The sequence below is a fragment of the Mustelus asterias genome, chromosome 15, assembly GCF_964213995.1.
Source record: "Mustelus asterias chromosome 15, sMusAst1.hap1.1, whole genome shotgun sequence".
Taxonomy (NCBI): Eukaryota; Metazoa; Chordata; class Chondrichthyes; order Carcharhiniformes; family Triakidae; genus Mustelus; species Mustelus asterias.
Window position 1 is genome coordinate 39,991,033 of NC_135815.1, and position 18,670 is coordinate 40,009,702.

The 18,670-nt window shown below is 41.7% G+C and overlaps 1 protein-coding gene across 3 annotated transcripts in view; it reads left to right on the forward strand.

Annotated features, from left to right (window-relative positions):
• Positions 1 to 18,670, forward strand: part of LOC144504472 (tyrosine-protein phosphatase non-receptor type 14-like) — a 232,481-nt gene that overhangs the window by 99,637 nt on the left and 114,174 nt on the right. For all 3 annotated transcript variants that reach the window (XM_078229792.1, XM_078229794.1, XM_078229793.1), the window contains one exon: positions 14,620 to 14,789. In XM_078229792.1, coding sequence (XP_078085918.1) covers positions 14,620 to 14,789 — 170 coding nt within the window. The remainder of the gene's footprint in view (positions 1 to 14,619; positions 14,790 to 18,670) is intronic.

An 18,670-nucleotide genomic window follows, 5' to 3' on the forward strand; every position in this document is an offset into this window, starting at 1 on the left:
TTCCGGGTAGACAACCTATTATCACCAAATTCCTGTCTGAAGTTGACCTCAACATTCATGTATTGAACAACTTGTCATTTTAATAAAAATATCATTCCAAATTGCTCTTTGAACCAATGCCAGAAACTTATTTTTTTATGGTTGAAACCTCTGCTTTGAAGAAGATTGGGCAGTTCAAACGTGATCTATTTCATTTAAACATGTACTCCTGAAAGAACTTGGGGGAAGGAGGGATAGCACGATGTTTGTGGGTGTTTGCAACTGCTTAAATTGTTACTATAGTGATGCTGACTGTGTGACATTCTCTACAGTGCTTACAGTATCTCAGCAATTTCAAAATATAATTGTTACACAACTGTTTTGCATATAGATTGACGTCTTGTGAGTGGCCATCTTTTATGTTAAAATATTGCTAAAAGCGTCTCCTGATTCACTTTTAAACTAATTCTCTTTTCTTCTTTTGGTTTTTCCTCTGCTTTCTTGCCCTGGTGACTCACCCAAATGATCATTCTTTATAATTTCTTAGACCAAGAATTTCAAAACGCATAGGCTGCAGTTCAGACTGCAAAGCCATTTTAACTGGTATTAGAGCATAGTGTGCAGTGAGAAGAATGCTTCCAGTAACACAGAAAGGGAGAAGCAATATAAGTTTGATTTTATTATTGTCCCATGTATTGGGATACAGTGAAAAATATTGTTTCTTGTGTGATACAGACGAAACATACTGTTCATAGAATACATGGAGGGGGGTGGGGGAGGAAAGGAGAGGGTGCAAAATATAGTGTTGCAGTTACAGATAGGGTGTCGAGAAAGAGTAGCTTAATATATGGTAGGTCCATTCGAAAGTCTGAAGGTAACAGGGAAGAAGCCGTTCATGAGTCAGTTGGCATATATCTCCAGACTTTTGCATCTTTTTCCCAACGGAAGAAGGTGGAAGAGAGTATGTCCAGGGTGCATGGGGTCCTTAATTATGCTGGCTGCTTTTCTGAGGCAGCGGGAAGTGTAGACGGAATCAATGGATGGGAGGCTGGTTTGTGTGATGGGCTGGGCTACGTTCAAACCCTTTGTAGTTTCTTGCAGTCTTGGTCAGAGCAGGAGTTACGGATAACGAGGCAGAACAGTGGGCTAGGAGGGAAGAGCAAACGGATTATTACACAGAGTAGCATGGATAAAGAGGGGAGAGGAAAGTGCCCTATCACAGCCATAATGGGGAGAGAAATGGGGACAGTGACAACCTTGGGGCTAGTAAAGCAGAATTTCTGTTGACGAGTTTGAAAGTAAATAGAACAGAGATAATACCCTATTGGTATCTTAGTTTTGTAAGCAAGACAGATGGGTCTTTTGAATATAAGAGAACCACTGGCCTTGACAGTGAGTGTTGGAGGGGATAATAGCATAATTTAAAGGCCTAATCTTGTTCTTGCTCAATATTTAACACAGGCAAAATTTCTAGCACAGGTCATTGGATAGTTATTGGACAGCACAGGAATGCTGGCTCTGCATTTGTTCTCCCTTTACACAATGCAGGAATGTTCAGGCCGGTTATAGCATCAAAACAATTGCCCCAACTAAACTCAGCAGAGAAATGGAATTGAATCTGAGGCCTTCCAATGTTATGTGATGCAGCACCTGGCCATTTGAGGCATTTATGCAGAAGGTGTCATTCAATTAATATCCCCGCTATGATGCACAGACATCAAATTCCATCCTTCATATAAGGGAAATGCATGTTTGGTGAACAAGGCTACTGGAGCATGCATCAATGTGGGCATCGGCAAAGCAAATGTTTTGGATTTGAGGTACTTGGGTCTCAAAAGATACTTGATAAGTGTGATGTAAACGATTACTTATCAAGATTGACATTCCAATGCAGTACAGAGGGAGCATTGCACTGCCGGACATGCTGACTTTGTGATGAGATATTAAACTGATGTCCCATCCACTTGCTTAAGTGGATGTGAAAGATCCCATGACACTATTTGAAGAGGAGCAGTGGAGTTTTCTAGGGTGCTCCGGCTAATCAATCAACATCACGATTATCGTTTGTTTGTGTGAGTTTGCAAATTGGCTGCTGCATTTCCTACATTATAACTATGACTAAACTTCAAAACATAGGTTGTAAAGTGCTTCGAGATGTCTGGTGGTCATGAAAAGGGCTATGTAATTGCAAATCCTCCTCTTTTTTTTAAAGATACAAGGACTATAGTGTTAAAGTAGCAGGCAGCATAGGTGGATTACTAAAGTATAGAGAATAGGAATAAAAGGTTGTTTCTTCAATTGGTAGTTAGTGGTATGCCTGAGGGATCTGTGTTAGGCCATGCCCTGTCCTCTATATCTTATGTTTCGCATGTAGCCTGTGTCCGTCACACTTCAAATGTCGCACTTCAAAGTGATCTTAATAGATCCTGCCCGCGGCAGGATCCCGAGATTTATAAGCCATTTCCTTTAATTGACTACAGCATTGATTGCTCATTTGAGGCACTTCCCTGACTAGGACACCTAAGGTTTGGCTTTATGCAAGTTAAGTTGAAACATTGCTGTATCTTGAGCTTAAATCTTCGTCAGGCTGCAGACTTTGGTCTATCTGTCAGCATTGTCGCAGGAAATCAGCTCGTACATGAATGATTTTCATATGGGCTTAGAAAGAATAGTATCAATGTTTGCTAAGGAGACCAGATTGCTAAACATGACAAACTGAGGAAGGATGTGGGAGATTGTGTGAAGACCAAGAAGTCATTTATATAACAAATATAGTTCAACGCTGATGCATGTAAAATTGTATATTTTGGGAAAACTGAAGGAAACATACCATTGGTTAAAAATTCTCAGTGGATGGGAAAACAGAAATGTGTTTAGAACACAGATCTTTTTAAATGGAGGATTGGAATTGGGAAAGAGAGCATTAAAGGGGAAATGAGAAGCTGAAAATACATAAGACTGGTCATAAGGTTTCAAATATACACCCTTTGTCAGATCAGAAGTCTGAGTTAAAAACACATGGTAGAGCTTTTAGAGAAAGGACATGAAAAATGAATGTGGCATATAAAAATTCTCCAGTAAAATGTATTTATTGATGTGTTCCTGCCTCTGCTGTGATTACGTCTGGGGCAGGGAGGTGTATGGGTAATCTTCACGCCCCTACTGCCAGTTGAGGCTCAACAATAGGAAAAGTCTTTTTTAAAAAAACCCTCTGGAACCTCACCGGAGTATGGGCAGACATTGAGAGGTGACCGAAAGTTTGGTAGCTTTTAAGGAACAGCTTATAGGAGGAGGAGGGTGTGGTGCAGAGGTTTGCAGAGCATGGGGCCGAGGCAGCTGTGAAAAAGCACAGTAGTCAATGGCAGAATGACGTACACAAAGGGCCAGAGCTGAAGGAATGCAGAGATATTGGAAAGTGTAGGATACAGGAGGTTACAGGGATTGGGGGTGGGCAGGATGGGGAAGTGGGTGGTGGACATAGTGAAATTTGAACACAAGAATCAGAATTTTAACATTGAGGCTGGGGAACAGCGGTAATTGGTGAATGGGATTTGGAGAAAACTCAAACTCACGGAGCAGCTTTAGATGAGTTCATATTTATGGAAGATTGGAGACCAAACAGAGCACTGGAAGAATCAGGTCTGGATGTAACAAAGGAATGGGTAAGAGTTTCAGAAGTCGATGAGCTGAGGGAAGGGGCAGAAATGGTTTTAAAGTTTTTTTTAACGTTTATTTATTAGTGTCACAAGTAGGCTTACATTAACACTGCAATTAAGTTATTGTGAAAATCCCCTTGTCACCACACTCCGGTGTTTGTTCGGGTACACTGAGGGAGAATTTATCATGGCCAGTGCACTTAACCAGCACGTCTTTCGGACTGTAGCAGGAAACCAGAGCACCCGGAGGAAACTCACGCAGACACAGGGAGAATGTGCAGACTATGCACAGACCGTGACCCTTGGGAATCCAACCTGGGTCCCTGGCACTGTGAGGCAGCAGTGCTGACCACTGTGCCACCGTGCCACCCTCATGGAGGTGGAAAGCAGGCAGTCATGGTGTTGGAGAGAGAATAGGATCGGAAGCTGACTTCAAGGTTATGTAGGGTAAGCTTTCAGGCAGTTCGGTTCAGTCACAAACAGTGGCCAGAGTGAGGGATGGAGTAGTAGGCTAAGGAATAGGGTTTGTAGCTATAGCTTTTTCCACAATTAATTGGAGAAAGTCTCTCCCCATCTAAAATTGAACATCAGACAAGTGGTGTGACACGTGAATAAAGCAGGGGTTGAGTAGTATTTGAAAAATAAATCTTGCAATACCATTTTTTTAAAATTCCAGATTTTGGAACGATAGGTTTGGGGGAAAAAATAATTGGATTGATTCTAAGAAAAGAAACACTAGAGTGTGAAATGAGGAACAGCTGTGGTTTAAAAATGGAAATACCGAACACAGGAGTTAGAAGGAAACATTGGAACTTTGTCAGGGTTTCAGGTTTTCAAGCGGCAACATTTGAGCTGGGGGAACACAAAAAACAAGAATAAGATAATAAGACCATAAGACATAGGAGCGGAAGTAAGGCCATTCGGCCCATCGAGTCCACTCCACCATTCAATCATGGTTGATTTCAACTCCATTTACCCGCTCTCTCCCCATAGCCCTTAATTCCTCGAGAAATCAAGAATTTATCAATTTCTGTCTTGAAGACGCTCAACGTCTCGGCCTCCACAGCCCTCTGTGGCAATGAATTCCACAGACCCACCACTCTCTGGCTGAAGAAATTTCTCCTCATCTCTGTTCTAAAGTGACTCCCTTTTATTCTAAGGCTGTGCCCCCGCGTCCTAGTCTCCCCTGTTAATGGAAACAACTTCCCTACGTCCATCCTATCTAAGCCGTTCATTATCTTGTAAGTTTCTATCAGATCTCCCCTCAACCTCCTAAACTCCAATGAATATAATCCCACGATCCTCAGACGTTCATCGTATGTCAGGCCTACCATTCCTGGGATCATCCGTGTGAATCTCCGCTGGACCCGCTCCAGTGCCAGTATGTCCTTCCTGAGGTGTGGGGCCCAAAATTGCTCACAGTACTCCAAATGGGGCCTAACCAGTGCTTTATAAAGCCTCAGAAGTACATCCCTGCTTTTGTATTCCAAGCCTCTTGAGATAAATGACAACATTACATTTGCTTTCCTAATTACGGACTCAACCTGCAAGTTTACCTTTAGAGAATCCTGGACTAGGACTCCCAAGTCCCTTTGCACTTTAGCATTATGAATTTTGTCACCGTTTAGAAAATAGTCCATGCCTCTATTCTTTTTTCCAAAGTGTACGACCTCGCACTTGCCCACGTTGAATTTCATCAGCCACTTCTTGGACCACTCTCCTAAACTGTCTAAATCTTTCTGCAGCCTCCCCACCTCCTCAATACTACCTGCCCCTCCACCTATCTTTGTATCATCGGCAAACTTGGCCAGAATGCTCCCAGTCCCGTCATCTAGATCGTTAATATATAAAGAGAACAGCTGTGGCCCCAACACTGAACCCTGCGGGACACCACTTGTCACCGGTTGCCATTCTGAGAAAGAACCTTTTATCCCAACTCTCTGCCTTCTGTCTGACAGCCAATCGTCAATCCATGTTAGTACCTTGCCTCGAATACCATGGGCCCTTATTTTACTCAGCAGTCTCCCGTGAGGCACCTTGTCAAAGGCCTTTTGGAAGTCAAGATAGATAACATCCATTGGCTCTCCTTGGTCTAACCTATTTGTTATCTCTTCAAAGAACTCTAACAGGTTTGTCAGGCACGACCTCCCCTTACTAAATCCATGCTGACTTGTCTTAATCCGACCCTGCACTTCCAAGAATAATATCTAACTAATGTATGAAAGGACAAATTCGAAGAGCCAAAGTAAGAAAAAGTAAAAGACCAGGGCTGGAATTTTATTGCCTCGCCCACCACGGGAATTGGAGCGGGTGAGGGGCGGACAGTGGGAAGGTCTGTTGACCTCGGGCAGGATTTTACGGTTTTAGGATGAACAAGACCATAAAATCCCGCCCCAGGAGTGAGGGGGAAAAAAGAGAATATTGTGGAGATGGTTTGGGTGAAATATCCAATTCACGCATTAAAGTGAAGCCCAAGCACTGGCCCCTGTATACCAAGAATGTAGTTGACCGCACACAGGTGGACTTTACTGTGTATCTACATGCAGCTGAAAATTGGCCCAGCACTATATTAAATGCTTCATCTTTTTAAGTATAATGACATTTATTGCATTCAACTGTTCTTGCTCCAGTTAAAAAGAATCTCAGGCTGATAATCCGCATCCTATGAAAATAAATCGGCAGGGAGTGACTGCTACCTGTTGATGCGTTTGGATAAAGGAGTAAGATTATTTAAGAATTCCTGGAGAATGAGTAAGAAACACTTCAATAGACCGCTGACTAAATCACAGAAAGGAACATTTCGAATAGAGAAACAGTTTGTTCCCAATCAAGATCCAGTGTGGCACTGTGCTGGTTTTACTTAGGACCAAGAAAACAAAGTCAAGGTAGGCTTACTGATGCCATTTGTATCTGAAGGGAGTTATGTTCTACGAGCCCTCTGGCAAAAGCCATCAGTAACATGCAACTCGAGCCAACTTCTTGCCTGCACTTACCAACCCTAGAAAAGGTGCACTCGCGCTGTGTCAAAGCTTCTGCTGGTCAGTCCAGTCTTGATTTCTAGTATTTGACCGGAAGGAAAATGTCCTTTGGCATTCAGGAGCTGATTATTACATGACCCATAAAACTGGTGCTTATAACCATTCTTCCATGAGCGCAAGTAAAATCCTGGCTGTGAGGAAACAATACGTAAGTTCATTAACTGGCTTTGCCAGAATGTTGATTGGCTTCATTTTGCATTTTAAGGTAAATATGGTCCAATAGTGGATTTTGCAAACCTAATTGTAGATCTTGACAAAAGTAGTTTCCAGTGTCTTGAAGTGCGGTGGATTTGCCATGCCCCATGAAATGAGCTCGCCAGATTTCCAATGACTCACTTATCCTGAGGTGGTTTTATTTTGTCTAGTTGTTTGTATGAGACAACTTGACGATAAAACCAATATTTTAACAGTTATTTCCAACTATCTAGTCTGACTTTCACTGGGCAAGAAGTCCGGAAGAAATAGAGTCGTTGGCTTTTCAAGACGGTGTTGTTTTTTGGTTGGCCAGCAACAGCGGGAAGGCAGATTAAAGAGCATTGATGCTAATTCTTCTTCCAGAGATCTGAGGAGGTGGCAACAGGAAATGGGTGGGAAGAACTGGCAGCTGAAAGAGGAACATTGTTTGCAAAGAAGCAGGGCTGGTTTTTGGACCAGTGAGGGGAGAGCTAGATAAATCAGTGAGGGGGTGGTGTAGGACAGGAAGTTGCAATACCAATAATAATTATAATTAGTTACAATGCCATGCTGATCTATCTTGAACTTGGGGATATCTTAAAAAGGAAAGAGGAGTCAAGAGTAATAGGAGTGCTCAGAGGGCCTAATTCAATTTTTCTCTTAATTTTCACCATAATGGTCTACCAATCTCTCACTGGAGGAGCAGGGCTGGGTTTTGGATTTTAATCTATATGAAATGTACTGTTGCCTACTAGAAAAGATTTGCTAAAGGTTAAGTGAGCAAAGTGTTCTATTTCCAATTCCTCTTCCTAAAAAAGCAAATAAGCAGCAAGTGATCATAAATAATTTGTAATTAGGGGTTGTCCTTTACCTTTTTGAGATACCATACCTTCCCCAACCTGGCGCAAAGGAAATATGCTGTGCATTATAGTCAGACTATAATTTACTAACATCAGTTAAAGGCTAAAATGCAAAATAGTACAAGGTGAAGACTTGAAACAAAAATGTCCCAGTGCTCTAATACATAAGAGACCAGACAGCATCTGTTGAGGGAATAGCAAAGTTAACATTTTGGGTTTGGAATCTGCTTCCACAAGGCTATTATTTTATTTCGGGTTTAAAAACTCCCAGATTACGACAAACAACTTAAATTAGTTCCAAATAAATTAATTAAGTTTTACAATCAACAAATTGTAGTTCACCATGACAAATTCTATACCAGAATAAGAGGATGAGCGTGGGACTAATAAGGACGAAGAACTTGAGCAACTCTCTCTGTATTTCTTTGCAGCTTCTTTGATTTGATTTATTATTGTCACATGTATTAACGTACAGTGAAAAGTATTGTTTCTTGCGTGCTATACAGACAAAACATACCGTTCACGGAGAAGGAAACGAGAGAATGCAGAATGTTACAGTCATGGCGAGAGTGTAGAGAAAGATCAACTTAATGCAAGGCAAGTCCATTCAAAAGTCTGACAGCAGCAGGGAAAGAGCTGTTCTTGAGGCGGTTGGTACGTGACCTCAGACTTTTGTATCTTTTTCCCGATGGAAGAAGGTGGAAGAGAGAATGTCTGGGGTTCTTAATTATGCTGGCTGCTTTGCCGAGGCAGCGGGAAGTGTAGACAGAGTCAATGGATGGGAGGCTGGTTTGCGTGATGGATTGGGCTATATTCACGACCTTTTGTAGTTCCTTGCGGTCTTGGGCAAAGCAGGAGCCATACCAAGCTGTGATTCAACCAGAAAGAATGCTTTCTGTGGTGCATCTGTAAAAGTTGGTGAGAGTCATAGCTGACATGCCAAATTTCCTTAATCTTCTGAGAAAGTAGAGGCGTTGGTGGGCTTTCTTAACTATAGTGTTGGCATGGGGGGACCAGGACAGATTGTTGGTGATCTGGACACCTAAAAACGTAACGCTCTTGCCCCTTTCTACTTTGTCCTCATTGATGTAGACAGGGGCATGTTCTCCTTTACGCTTCCTGAAGTAGTTCTTTGTGTCCTCCTCACAATTTACATCCCATGTATTTTTGTATTGTCAGGAAACCTAGATATAATAGTCTTGGTCTCCCATCTAAGTAATTAATATATAGATTGTAAGTCGCTGAGGCCCAATCACTGACATTTGTGGGACTCCAACTCCAGTAGTTACAGCCTAACAACTTAAAAATGGCGTGTTTATCCATACTCTTTGCTTCCTGTCTGTTAACCAGTCCTTTATCTAAGCTAATAAATCACCTCCAACATCAGGAGCCCTTATCCTGTACACTAACCTTTTGTATGGCATCTTTATGAATGTCTTTTGAAAATCCAAGTATATTACATCTACAAGTTCCCCTTTATCTGCTTTGCTAGTTGCATGCTCAAAAATCTTTTAACAGATTTGTTTAACGCGATTTCCCTTCCATAAAACCATGTTGACTTGGGAAATCATTGCATGATCAGACAAAGTGCATATCTAAGCCCTTAATAACAGGTTGCAGCATTTCCCCGATAACTGTCAGACTAACTGGCTTGTAATTCTCGGTTTTCTCCCTCCCTTTTTTCTTGAATAGCTGTGTTACGATTGCTAACTTCCAATTCGCTAGGACCATTCTAGAATTTAGGGAATTTTAGAAAATCTTAACCAGTGTATCCACTATTTCTGCAGCTATCTCTTTTAGAACCCACGAGTGTACAAGGCCCTGGAAGGTTGTCGGAGTTTAAGTGTCTTAAGTTTCTCTCAAATGTTTTTCCTGCTCTGATGTTTGCTGCTTTATATTCCTCGCCCTTCTTAGACCATTGCTCATCCTCTAATTTTGGTATGTAATTTGTAATGGTGAACTCCAATTTATTGATTGTAAAACTTAACTGATTTCTTTGGAACTAATTTATGCCTTGGTGAGACCAAATCTGGAGTAGTTTTGGTCACCATATTTAAGGAAGGATATACTTGCATTGAAGTTTTTACTGAATTGTTCCAGCGATGAAAAACATGAGTTATGAGGATAGATTGGAGAAGTTGGGACTGTTTTCCTTGGAGAGAAGGCAGATAAGGGGAGTTTGGATACTGCTGATCAAAATCATGAGGACAGAGTAGGTGGGGAGAAACTGTTCCCACTCATAAAGGATCAAACACGAGAAGGCACAGATTTAAAGTAACTTGCAAAAGAAGCAAATGTGAGCAAAACATTTTTCACAACGCGAGTAGTATGGGTCTGGAATGCACTACCTGGAAGTGTGGCGGAGGCAGGTTCAATTGAGGAGTCCAAGAGGGCATTGCATGATTGTTTTGATTCAAATAATGTGCAAGGATATGGAAAATAGCCAGGAGAATGACGCTAAGTCGTAATGCTCATTTGGAGAATTGGTGCAGACATGAAATCCTCCTTTTTGGGCTGTAACAATTCTGTGGTTCTGTGAAGGAATTGTGTGGCGTATTCCTGCTCCTATTTCCTATGTTCTTAATATCTTTAAGAACTCCCTTCCAAAGAAAGCAATTGAATAATAAACTGTATCTAGTTAATTGGAGCTCAAGGCTTTCCCACTAGAGTAAGCAGGCACAGTGACTCGACAGCTAGATCTTCTACAGGTTAAAATTATTCCGCTGTTTACAGCGTAATTTTAAAAAATATATTTTGTCCTCAAAAGGAAAATCCTACATGTTGGTTGATTCAGGCACCCAAACTTTTCAGTAGCCATGGAGCTCAGTGGATTTCGTTTTGGGGAGAAAAAAACAGGGTGAATACTGCAAATTGTTCGGAATAATCCTCATGGAAATGAAGTGTGTGTGATTATTTGAAAGCCTCTTGTTCAACCTATTTGCTATCAAGTGACCACCTTGTCTTAGAGTAATTGAGTCATAGAAGTTTACAGCATGGAAACAGGCTCTTCGGCCTAACTTGTCCATGCTGCCCTTTTTTTTTTAAACCTTAAGCTAGTTCCAATTGCCCGCATTTGGCCCATATCCCACTATACCCACTTTACACATGTAACTGTCTAAATGCTTTCTAAAAGACAAAATTGTACCTGCCTCTACTACTACCTCTGGCAGCTCGTTCTAGGCACTCACCACCCAATGTGTGAAATATTTGCCCCTCTGGCCACTTTTGTATCTCTCCCCTCTCGCCTTAAACCTTTTCCGTTTTTAGTTTATTTATTAGTGTCACAAGTAGACTTGCATTAATACTGCAATGAAGTTGCTGTGAAAATCACCACACTCTGGCACCTGTTCGGGTACACTGAGGGAGAATTTAGCATGGCCAATGCACCTAACCAGCATGTCTTTCGGACTGTGTGAAGAAATTGGAGCACCCCCACGCAGACATGGGGAGAACGTGCAGATTCCGCACAGTGACCCAAGCCGGGAATCGAACCTGGGTCCCTGATGCTGTGCGGCAGCAGTGCTAACCACTCTGCTACTGTGCCGCCCTATATTCCTTCCTCTTAAACTGGAAACTATCACGAGATTGACCCTGGAATATAACTGAGCCCCAGTAGGGTTGATTTGTCACATAAAAAGCAGTTCATAATGAGCTCTGCTTTCCTGTAGAAAGGTGGGCAGATTTTTTAAAAAGTAAACTTGCCAGGAAACTTTTTCCCCAAGGGGAAAAAAGAAAGCAGAATTTTATTGAAATAAGATTGGATTTCTGCTGGTCTTTCAGCTTTTTGTTTCTTTCTCTGCATTCTCTGGTAACACTCGCTCACGTTCTGTCCCTTCCTGTATCAGGAAAAGCAGGTCATTTTCACAAAAAAAAAGCTTTGTTTCGAGTGGACTGATTTTGGATCTTGGCCGAGCGGGAGCAGAAACAGATGCAGAAAAGCAGCTAAATACAGAACACAGCCCCGACAGTGCCACCACTTGGTGACGAGTGGAGACAAGCTGCAGGGACATAACAGTGATGAGGTTTAGCAACAGTATGAAGACCCATGTTAAAATGTCCATTTAGGGATACATAATGAGAAAAGGTTGCCACAAAAAAGTGACAGTAGGAAGTTGAGTCATGTAGATTGGACATGTGCGCAGATATCTTTTTTAAAATACGTTTTGTTTTCTTTTCTAATACTTAGATATTTTTGCATCTTTTTTTTAGATTCAGAAGGTTTACTTCGCTGGTTGAGTTGTGTTTATCTTTGATTTGACGTCGGTGGCACTATATCTGACCATCAGGAGGTGGTAACACTAACTTCCAATATTGAAGTAGTTCTATGTGCCGATATTCTTGCATTGCTCATTCCAGTAAGGAGAACGAAAAAGATAATTAGGCGATATGGTGGTGTAATTAAAAGTGCCAAGTGATGACGGTCCCTTCATTATAACAGCAGAGTGACTGCAATAGCCCAGTCTCCTTTATACAATCTTATAATGAGGCGAGCATCTTAAAATATTGGTAAATTGTGGAATAGAAGCCCAGCAAAATATAGACCAGTCTGAAAAGTCTACAACTTGATTTGAGGGAATCTTAGGAACTTGGGCACATTCTTAAAGAGCTATTTGACTTGGTCATCTTCAGTCAGGAACAACTCATCACGCCCACCCAATTTATCCAGAACATGGAGAGGCCTAGCACTGAAACTCCACCTAGGCAACAACCCAGTCAAGGACAACCATCCCACACTACTGTGATCTGCAGATCTGGAGCCACTGACTTGTTCACACACAATGTTATCCAAACGTGTAAACCTAGGTTAAAAGGCCTGACAGATAATGACCAGTTTTGCGGCGCTATGGCCTTTAAAACATACTTAAACATAGATTGGGTTAAGAGGTGTTTTGAGTTGAGCTGCTTTAAAAGTATTTGTTTCTCAGAACAGCCCCATGTTGAGTTGTGAAGTGGGTGTCCAGCAACAGGAGAGAATGTAGTGGAAGTGATGGGTGGGATTTTTCCGGTCGCACGTGCCCGAAGACTGAAAATTTCCACCCGAGGTCAACAGACCTTTCCCACCTGCTACGGTTCCCATGGCAGGTGGGATGGGAAAATTCCATCTATTATGTTTAAGTTTAGTAAGATGGCCCACTGGTTGGAGGGGTCGCAGTGCACATTCTTTATTTTCGTTATTAGATAAATATAAGTTATAGCAATTATATTAGTCTATTTCACCTTCCTGTAGAATAAAGCTATTTACTGCTCAAAAACTTCTTCAGTTCAATTAGTGTTAACCCAGTCTGCCTTTTGGAGAGATTAAGGGTGCAGTTTCTTTCAGAAAAATCAAAACTATTTTCTCGCTGTTTTCAGTGAGGTAAGTATTGGGAATTTACGGCACTCTGTGCAATACAGAAACCGTAATGCAAATCTCGCCAGTAGGGGGAGGGTGGAGCCTCGGCTCACCTGAGAATCCGGCTGCTGAGCTCCGGGGGTGCCATTGCGCAGGAGCCCCGATCTCCCAATAGACTGTGTACACAGTGTACAGGTTGGGAACCTCGTTTTCAATAAATTAACATCTCATTAAAGGGTTTTCCCACGGTATCATCTCCCTCATGTCAGGAGTTTGAGTTGTGAAGTGGGTGTCCAGCAACAGGAGAGAATGTAGTGGAAGTGATGGGTGGGATTTTTCCGGTCGCACGTGCCCGAAGACTGAAAATTTCCACCCGAGGTCAACAGACCCCTTGCCCTTGCCACGATAACGTCACATCAGTGAGGTTCACCACAGGTTTATCAATATGAACCAGGTGAAGGAACCCACCGGGTGTGCCACGCCTGCACATCTTTTCTACACAAGAGTGCTGCACAATATGGCAAGGAAAGCCGACAGCACGCTGGTACTCTCGCCTCAGTCAGCACAAAATGAAAAATTCTGCCCCTTGTATTTTTCATTACTCTGACCTTACTGTGATTATTTTGGTGGGCTAGATATTGAAATCTATATTTTGGGATCACTGCTGTTCTTCACCCTAGTTCATCTCTGCCGTAGCTTCTAGTTTGTGTCTTACCCCTGCAGGTCACTGTTCGCCAGAACTGGAACTGCAAATTTGGGCTGGATGTACTTGCAGTAAATTGAAATGCAAACTCTGGCTTTTCTTTGCTGTGCACAAAGTGAAATCTTTTCATTAACATGGTATCTGATGTTCAATTGTCCTTGCAGCAGTGCAAATTGAAAACTCGTATTTAGAAAAGAAAGTCAAATATTGTTGAATGTGACTGTGTCAGGATAACCCGGAGAGAGAATTGCACCCATAACAATATAATAAAGTTGCACAAGTTCTCCAGGTCACACAGAATATTAATCCACTTCTCAGCCAAATCCTTATCAAGATTTGGCACAACCTGGATATGGCTATAAAGTGCATGAAAATGCAGAAGAGTGTTACAGGAGTACCACAAAATTGTATTTATATTTTCTTTGAAATTCTGCTCAACAGTTCAATAAAATGAGATAAGACAAATTTTTGTGAAATACCGTGTAAGATTTTGAGAGTTATACACTTCTGAAGGAAGTTCTAGAGCTACCAGTGCTAGCATAACATTGCAGGAAGAATTAATCCCTTAATAATCATGCATTGGAAATCATTTGGTTTCTTGGAAATCATTCTGCGACTTGGAGAGTAAAGGGAACCATGAATGCAATCTATTATTAATTCATAATCCCTTCATTTAATGATCCATTTTTTCAGTAAGTTTTTCCCTCTTGTGTTGTTGCATGTTTAATTTAAGTTATAGTATTCATGTTCCTTGAGAAAAGGACTTTTCATTATCAGGAGTAAAATGTATGCTGTGAAATTTTATTGGTACTTACAACTGTAGGAATCTGAGAATGTGCATGTCAGTCAAATAACTCTGCCTTGTTTCTTCCAACAGACCCATTATTTTGGACTTTGGTTCCTCAGCAAGACTCAGCAGGGACGATGGGTAGAACTAGAAAAAGCTCTGAAAAAACAACTGGACAAATTTGCCAATGAGCCTCTCCTTTTCTTTGGAGTGATGTTCTACGTACCTTGCGTCTCAAAACTACAGCAAGAGGTCACAAGGTACAGAAAGCCAACTAAGCATTTCTCTTTATCTGTTTCGTAAATTGTCATAGAAATGGTCTTCAGAAGGAGAGCTCTGATCTCTGGGTGCGCATATGCAATTGTTGTGGTGAAAGGAAAACGGTGAATGCTGGAAGTCTGAAATGTAAACTTGCAAAGGCTGGCAACCAGTGAAAACAAATGATTGCCATTTTGGATTGGTTCACATAAACCTCCTCCCACCTTACTTCACCTAGCCTTTTGATTCATAACTTCAAATTCCTTTTTCCCAAGTGTATCATTTAGCTTCCCTTTAATACTTTGATATTCGTCCCACCTGCTCCGTGAATAGCAAGTTCTACACTTCAACCACCCGCAGCGTAGAGAAGTTTCTTCTAAATTTCTTCTTTTACTTTTTCATGACTATCTTATATTTAGGGCTCCTAATGTTGGATTGCCCCAATGAGTGGAACATTTTCTCCATGTTTACCCCCCTACCAGGTCCAGCCATAATTTAAAAGACATCCATTAGGTTGCCCCTCCACCTTCTATTTTCTAAAGAAACAATCCCCAATCAGTTCCGACTTTCCTGATGGCTTGTAACTCCTCAGTCTGGGACCTTCTGCATTGCTTCTAAAAACGAGCTTGTAGTCTCGTCTTAAAAATGTTTCATGAGTTTTAAGATTGCAGTGATTGGCATGACAAACTAAATCACTTGCCAGCTGAACTGTTCATTATAAATAAATGCAATCCCATCACTGCTTATATTTTAATTACCAACCCTGACTGCCTTTAAAGTCAGTACCTAAGGCACTTGTCATAGAGATTTCATTTAACGTCTTCAGCAGGCAGAGTAATGAGAGGAAACTCACTTAAAAGGCCAAAATAATGAACAAGAGATTTGATTTTGAACTAGCCTTGGGTAATTCTTCAGATACAGAGTGCTGCTCTGTGTCACAGATCAGAAGTGCTGATTTGAGTGGAATGTTTAACATTTTGATGGGATAGTTTGTCTGCAGACTCCTTAATAGGCCAGCAAGGAGATTAGGACTGATTTTGAATTAATCTCAAGTAATGGACTTTGAAGTTTGAGACATATTCCATCCACGTTATTGTTTACAGGACCATTTTATAGCTATTGTGTTATAGTGGCCGGAATTTTTACAAGAGTTGAACATGGCTGCTGACCAATTCACCTCAGCAGCCCCTGTCTCTCACAGCTGGCAACGCTCCAGCCTCAGCAATGTATGATGGAGATGGCCGCAGCTGAGGCTGCAAGGAGAAGGAAAAGGTGCCTGCACGATAGTCTACTCTCAAAGGGCCCGGGAGATTTCGTTTTAAATGTTCCATTGCTTGGCCGACCAGCCCCAGCAGTTGGAGGAGTGATGCATTCAGTAGGGGTATCAGAGCTGTGGAGGTGGCCAATGCTGCCTGGCAGTGTCCCCACACAGCAAGGACCCATATTGATGCTGGTAAAATGCTGATGGGGTTTAAAGTGCAACAAGTTGTCCACTTAATTGAATTAATTGGCCACCCACCACCAGTTGGCAGACAACTGCGCTGCTGCCACTCCCACCTAGAATATCTCATGGCAATGGGAATATGTCGGGCAATTCCTCCTTTGCACCACCATTTTGCAGGCCCTCTTGCCACCCAGCTTGTCTCCAGAGAACTGGTAAAATTCTGGCCTATCTCTTAACTTTAAAAGAACTACCAGATTGAGATAAATAAAGTTAGTTTTTTGATGATGAGTTCATGCAATTCTTCTTCCAGTATTCTCTGTGCAGAACTGGAGTTTAACTATGCATTGATCATGTTCTGAGACTATCATTATGGATCATATCCCCTTGTGAAATTTATCAGCATGAGTACTGTTATTCTGGGAGTAGTCCCAATTTCTCTCTGGCGTGCTATAGTGGCGTCTGCTTCACTTGAGGCACTTGGATATTTGCAGGCTGAGGATACTGACTCCTTAGGAAGGTCATCATTTCCTCTACCTGGCATCTTGCAGCGAGTGTAGTTGCCATGGTCCTAATCATCTTTATGGGTCCACTCCAGGTAACTGCCCTAGAAACCATTCTGGTTGCAACAGGAAAATAGAAACACGTGTGAGAAAGGAAAAGAAAGACTTGTAGTTAAATAGTCCTTTTATCATATTCAAATGCATCAAAACACTTCATGTATAAATGAATTGACATGCAGTGACTACTGTATATTGTTTAAAAAAGAAAGCAGCATCTCATTAATTGTTAAAGAAAGCAGCATCTCATTAAATCATCATTCATCTCGCGACTGTTTTATCAGTTTTTGATGATATAAGTTGAAGGCACTGTTGGAGGGATACATGGAGAGCTCTATGCACTTCTGTCCATAATGCCACAAGAGCTTTTGCTATCCAACTTCCTCATTTATCTGTCCCAGTGACTCTGGGTCGTCTGAAAGTCTCACCCGGAACGGTATATAATTGCTAATTGCTCCAGCAGACTATCTGGGATGTTTGAACCAAAATGGATGACCTACCTCGATTTCATCCTCCGTGGATACAACTAGGTCGATTATGCTAGCTTAGTTTGTATTTAAATGCTCGAGTTGGGCTTGAACTCATCACCTGCCAACTAAGAATGTAGGAGTGTGACCATGGAGCCAAGTTAATGTCTGTGTACTGCTGTAATTGGCAGATAAGGCCCTTCAAGTTGTGGTGATGGTTAAACTAGCACTTTCCAGGATAGACGTCGTTGTGCTTTTGTATTTCTGCTCCGGGACTGTAGATGAGCTGGAAAGTTTCCCCCTCTTCTGGACACATTTACTTTTCATTCCTCCAATTCCCTTAATCTTGGAACAGGCTATAAGATCAGAGCAAATGGAATGAAAATGATTCTGATAAACTCGTATTGCCTTGCAACCTCATTCACATGCAGAAGAAGACATATCTCAGCTGCCAGGTTGATTCATCCATAAACAATCAACCGGTTTCCACTGGATATTTGTGCTCGCCTGAAATCCTAACGGGTCTTCCAATCTGTTCATGAGATCGATTCCGGGAATGAAACGGTTGATGTATGAGGAGAGATTAAACAGTTTGGGCATATTATCGCTGTAATTTAGAAGGATGAGAGAGGATCTGATCAAGGTATATTTAATTTTAAAAGGGATTGATAAAGTAAATGTAAACCAAATGTTTCCTCTTGTGGGGCAATCTCGAACAACAGGTCGCAGGTATAGGTTGAGAGGCGGTAGATTTAAGACCGAGACTGCGAGACTTCTCGCAGTGGGTGGCGAATTTGTGGAACTCACTGTCCCATAGTGAGGTGGAATCTGAATCATTGAATGGTTTCAAGAATGAGGGAGAGATACTTCTAACAAAAAAAGGGATAAGGGGATATGGGGAACAGGTGGGGAGGTGGACTTGAGACCAGGGAGAGATCAGCTATGATCTGATTGAATGACGGAGCAGGCTCAATGGGCTGAATTTGTCTACTTCTGTTCCTAATTCCTATGTTCCTAAATTGGGACCTAATTCTATTCAACAGTGACAACAACTTTCATTTGTATGGCAGCATTAATGTAGAAAAGCATCCCAAGTGGTTTCATTTTCGGGTATGATCAGGTTTAATGCCAGATAGATTGTTTTCTCAATTTCCCACATGGAAGAAGAAATTGTAATAATTTCCTTTTACCACTCCAAATCCAAGCCGGGAATCTATCATAGAAATCATAGAAACCCCACAGTACAGAAAGAGGCCATTCGGCCCATCGAGTCTGCACCGACCATAATCCCACCCAGGCCCTACTCCCATATCCCTACATATTTACCCACTAATCCCTCTAACCTATGCATCTGAGGACACTAAGGGCAATTTTTAGCATGGCCAATCAACCTAACCCGCACATCTTTGGACTGT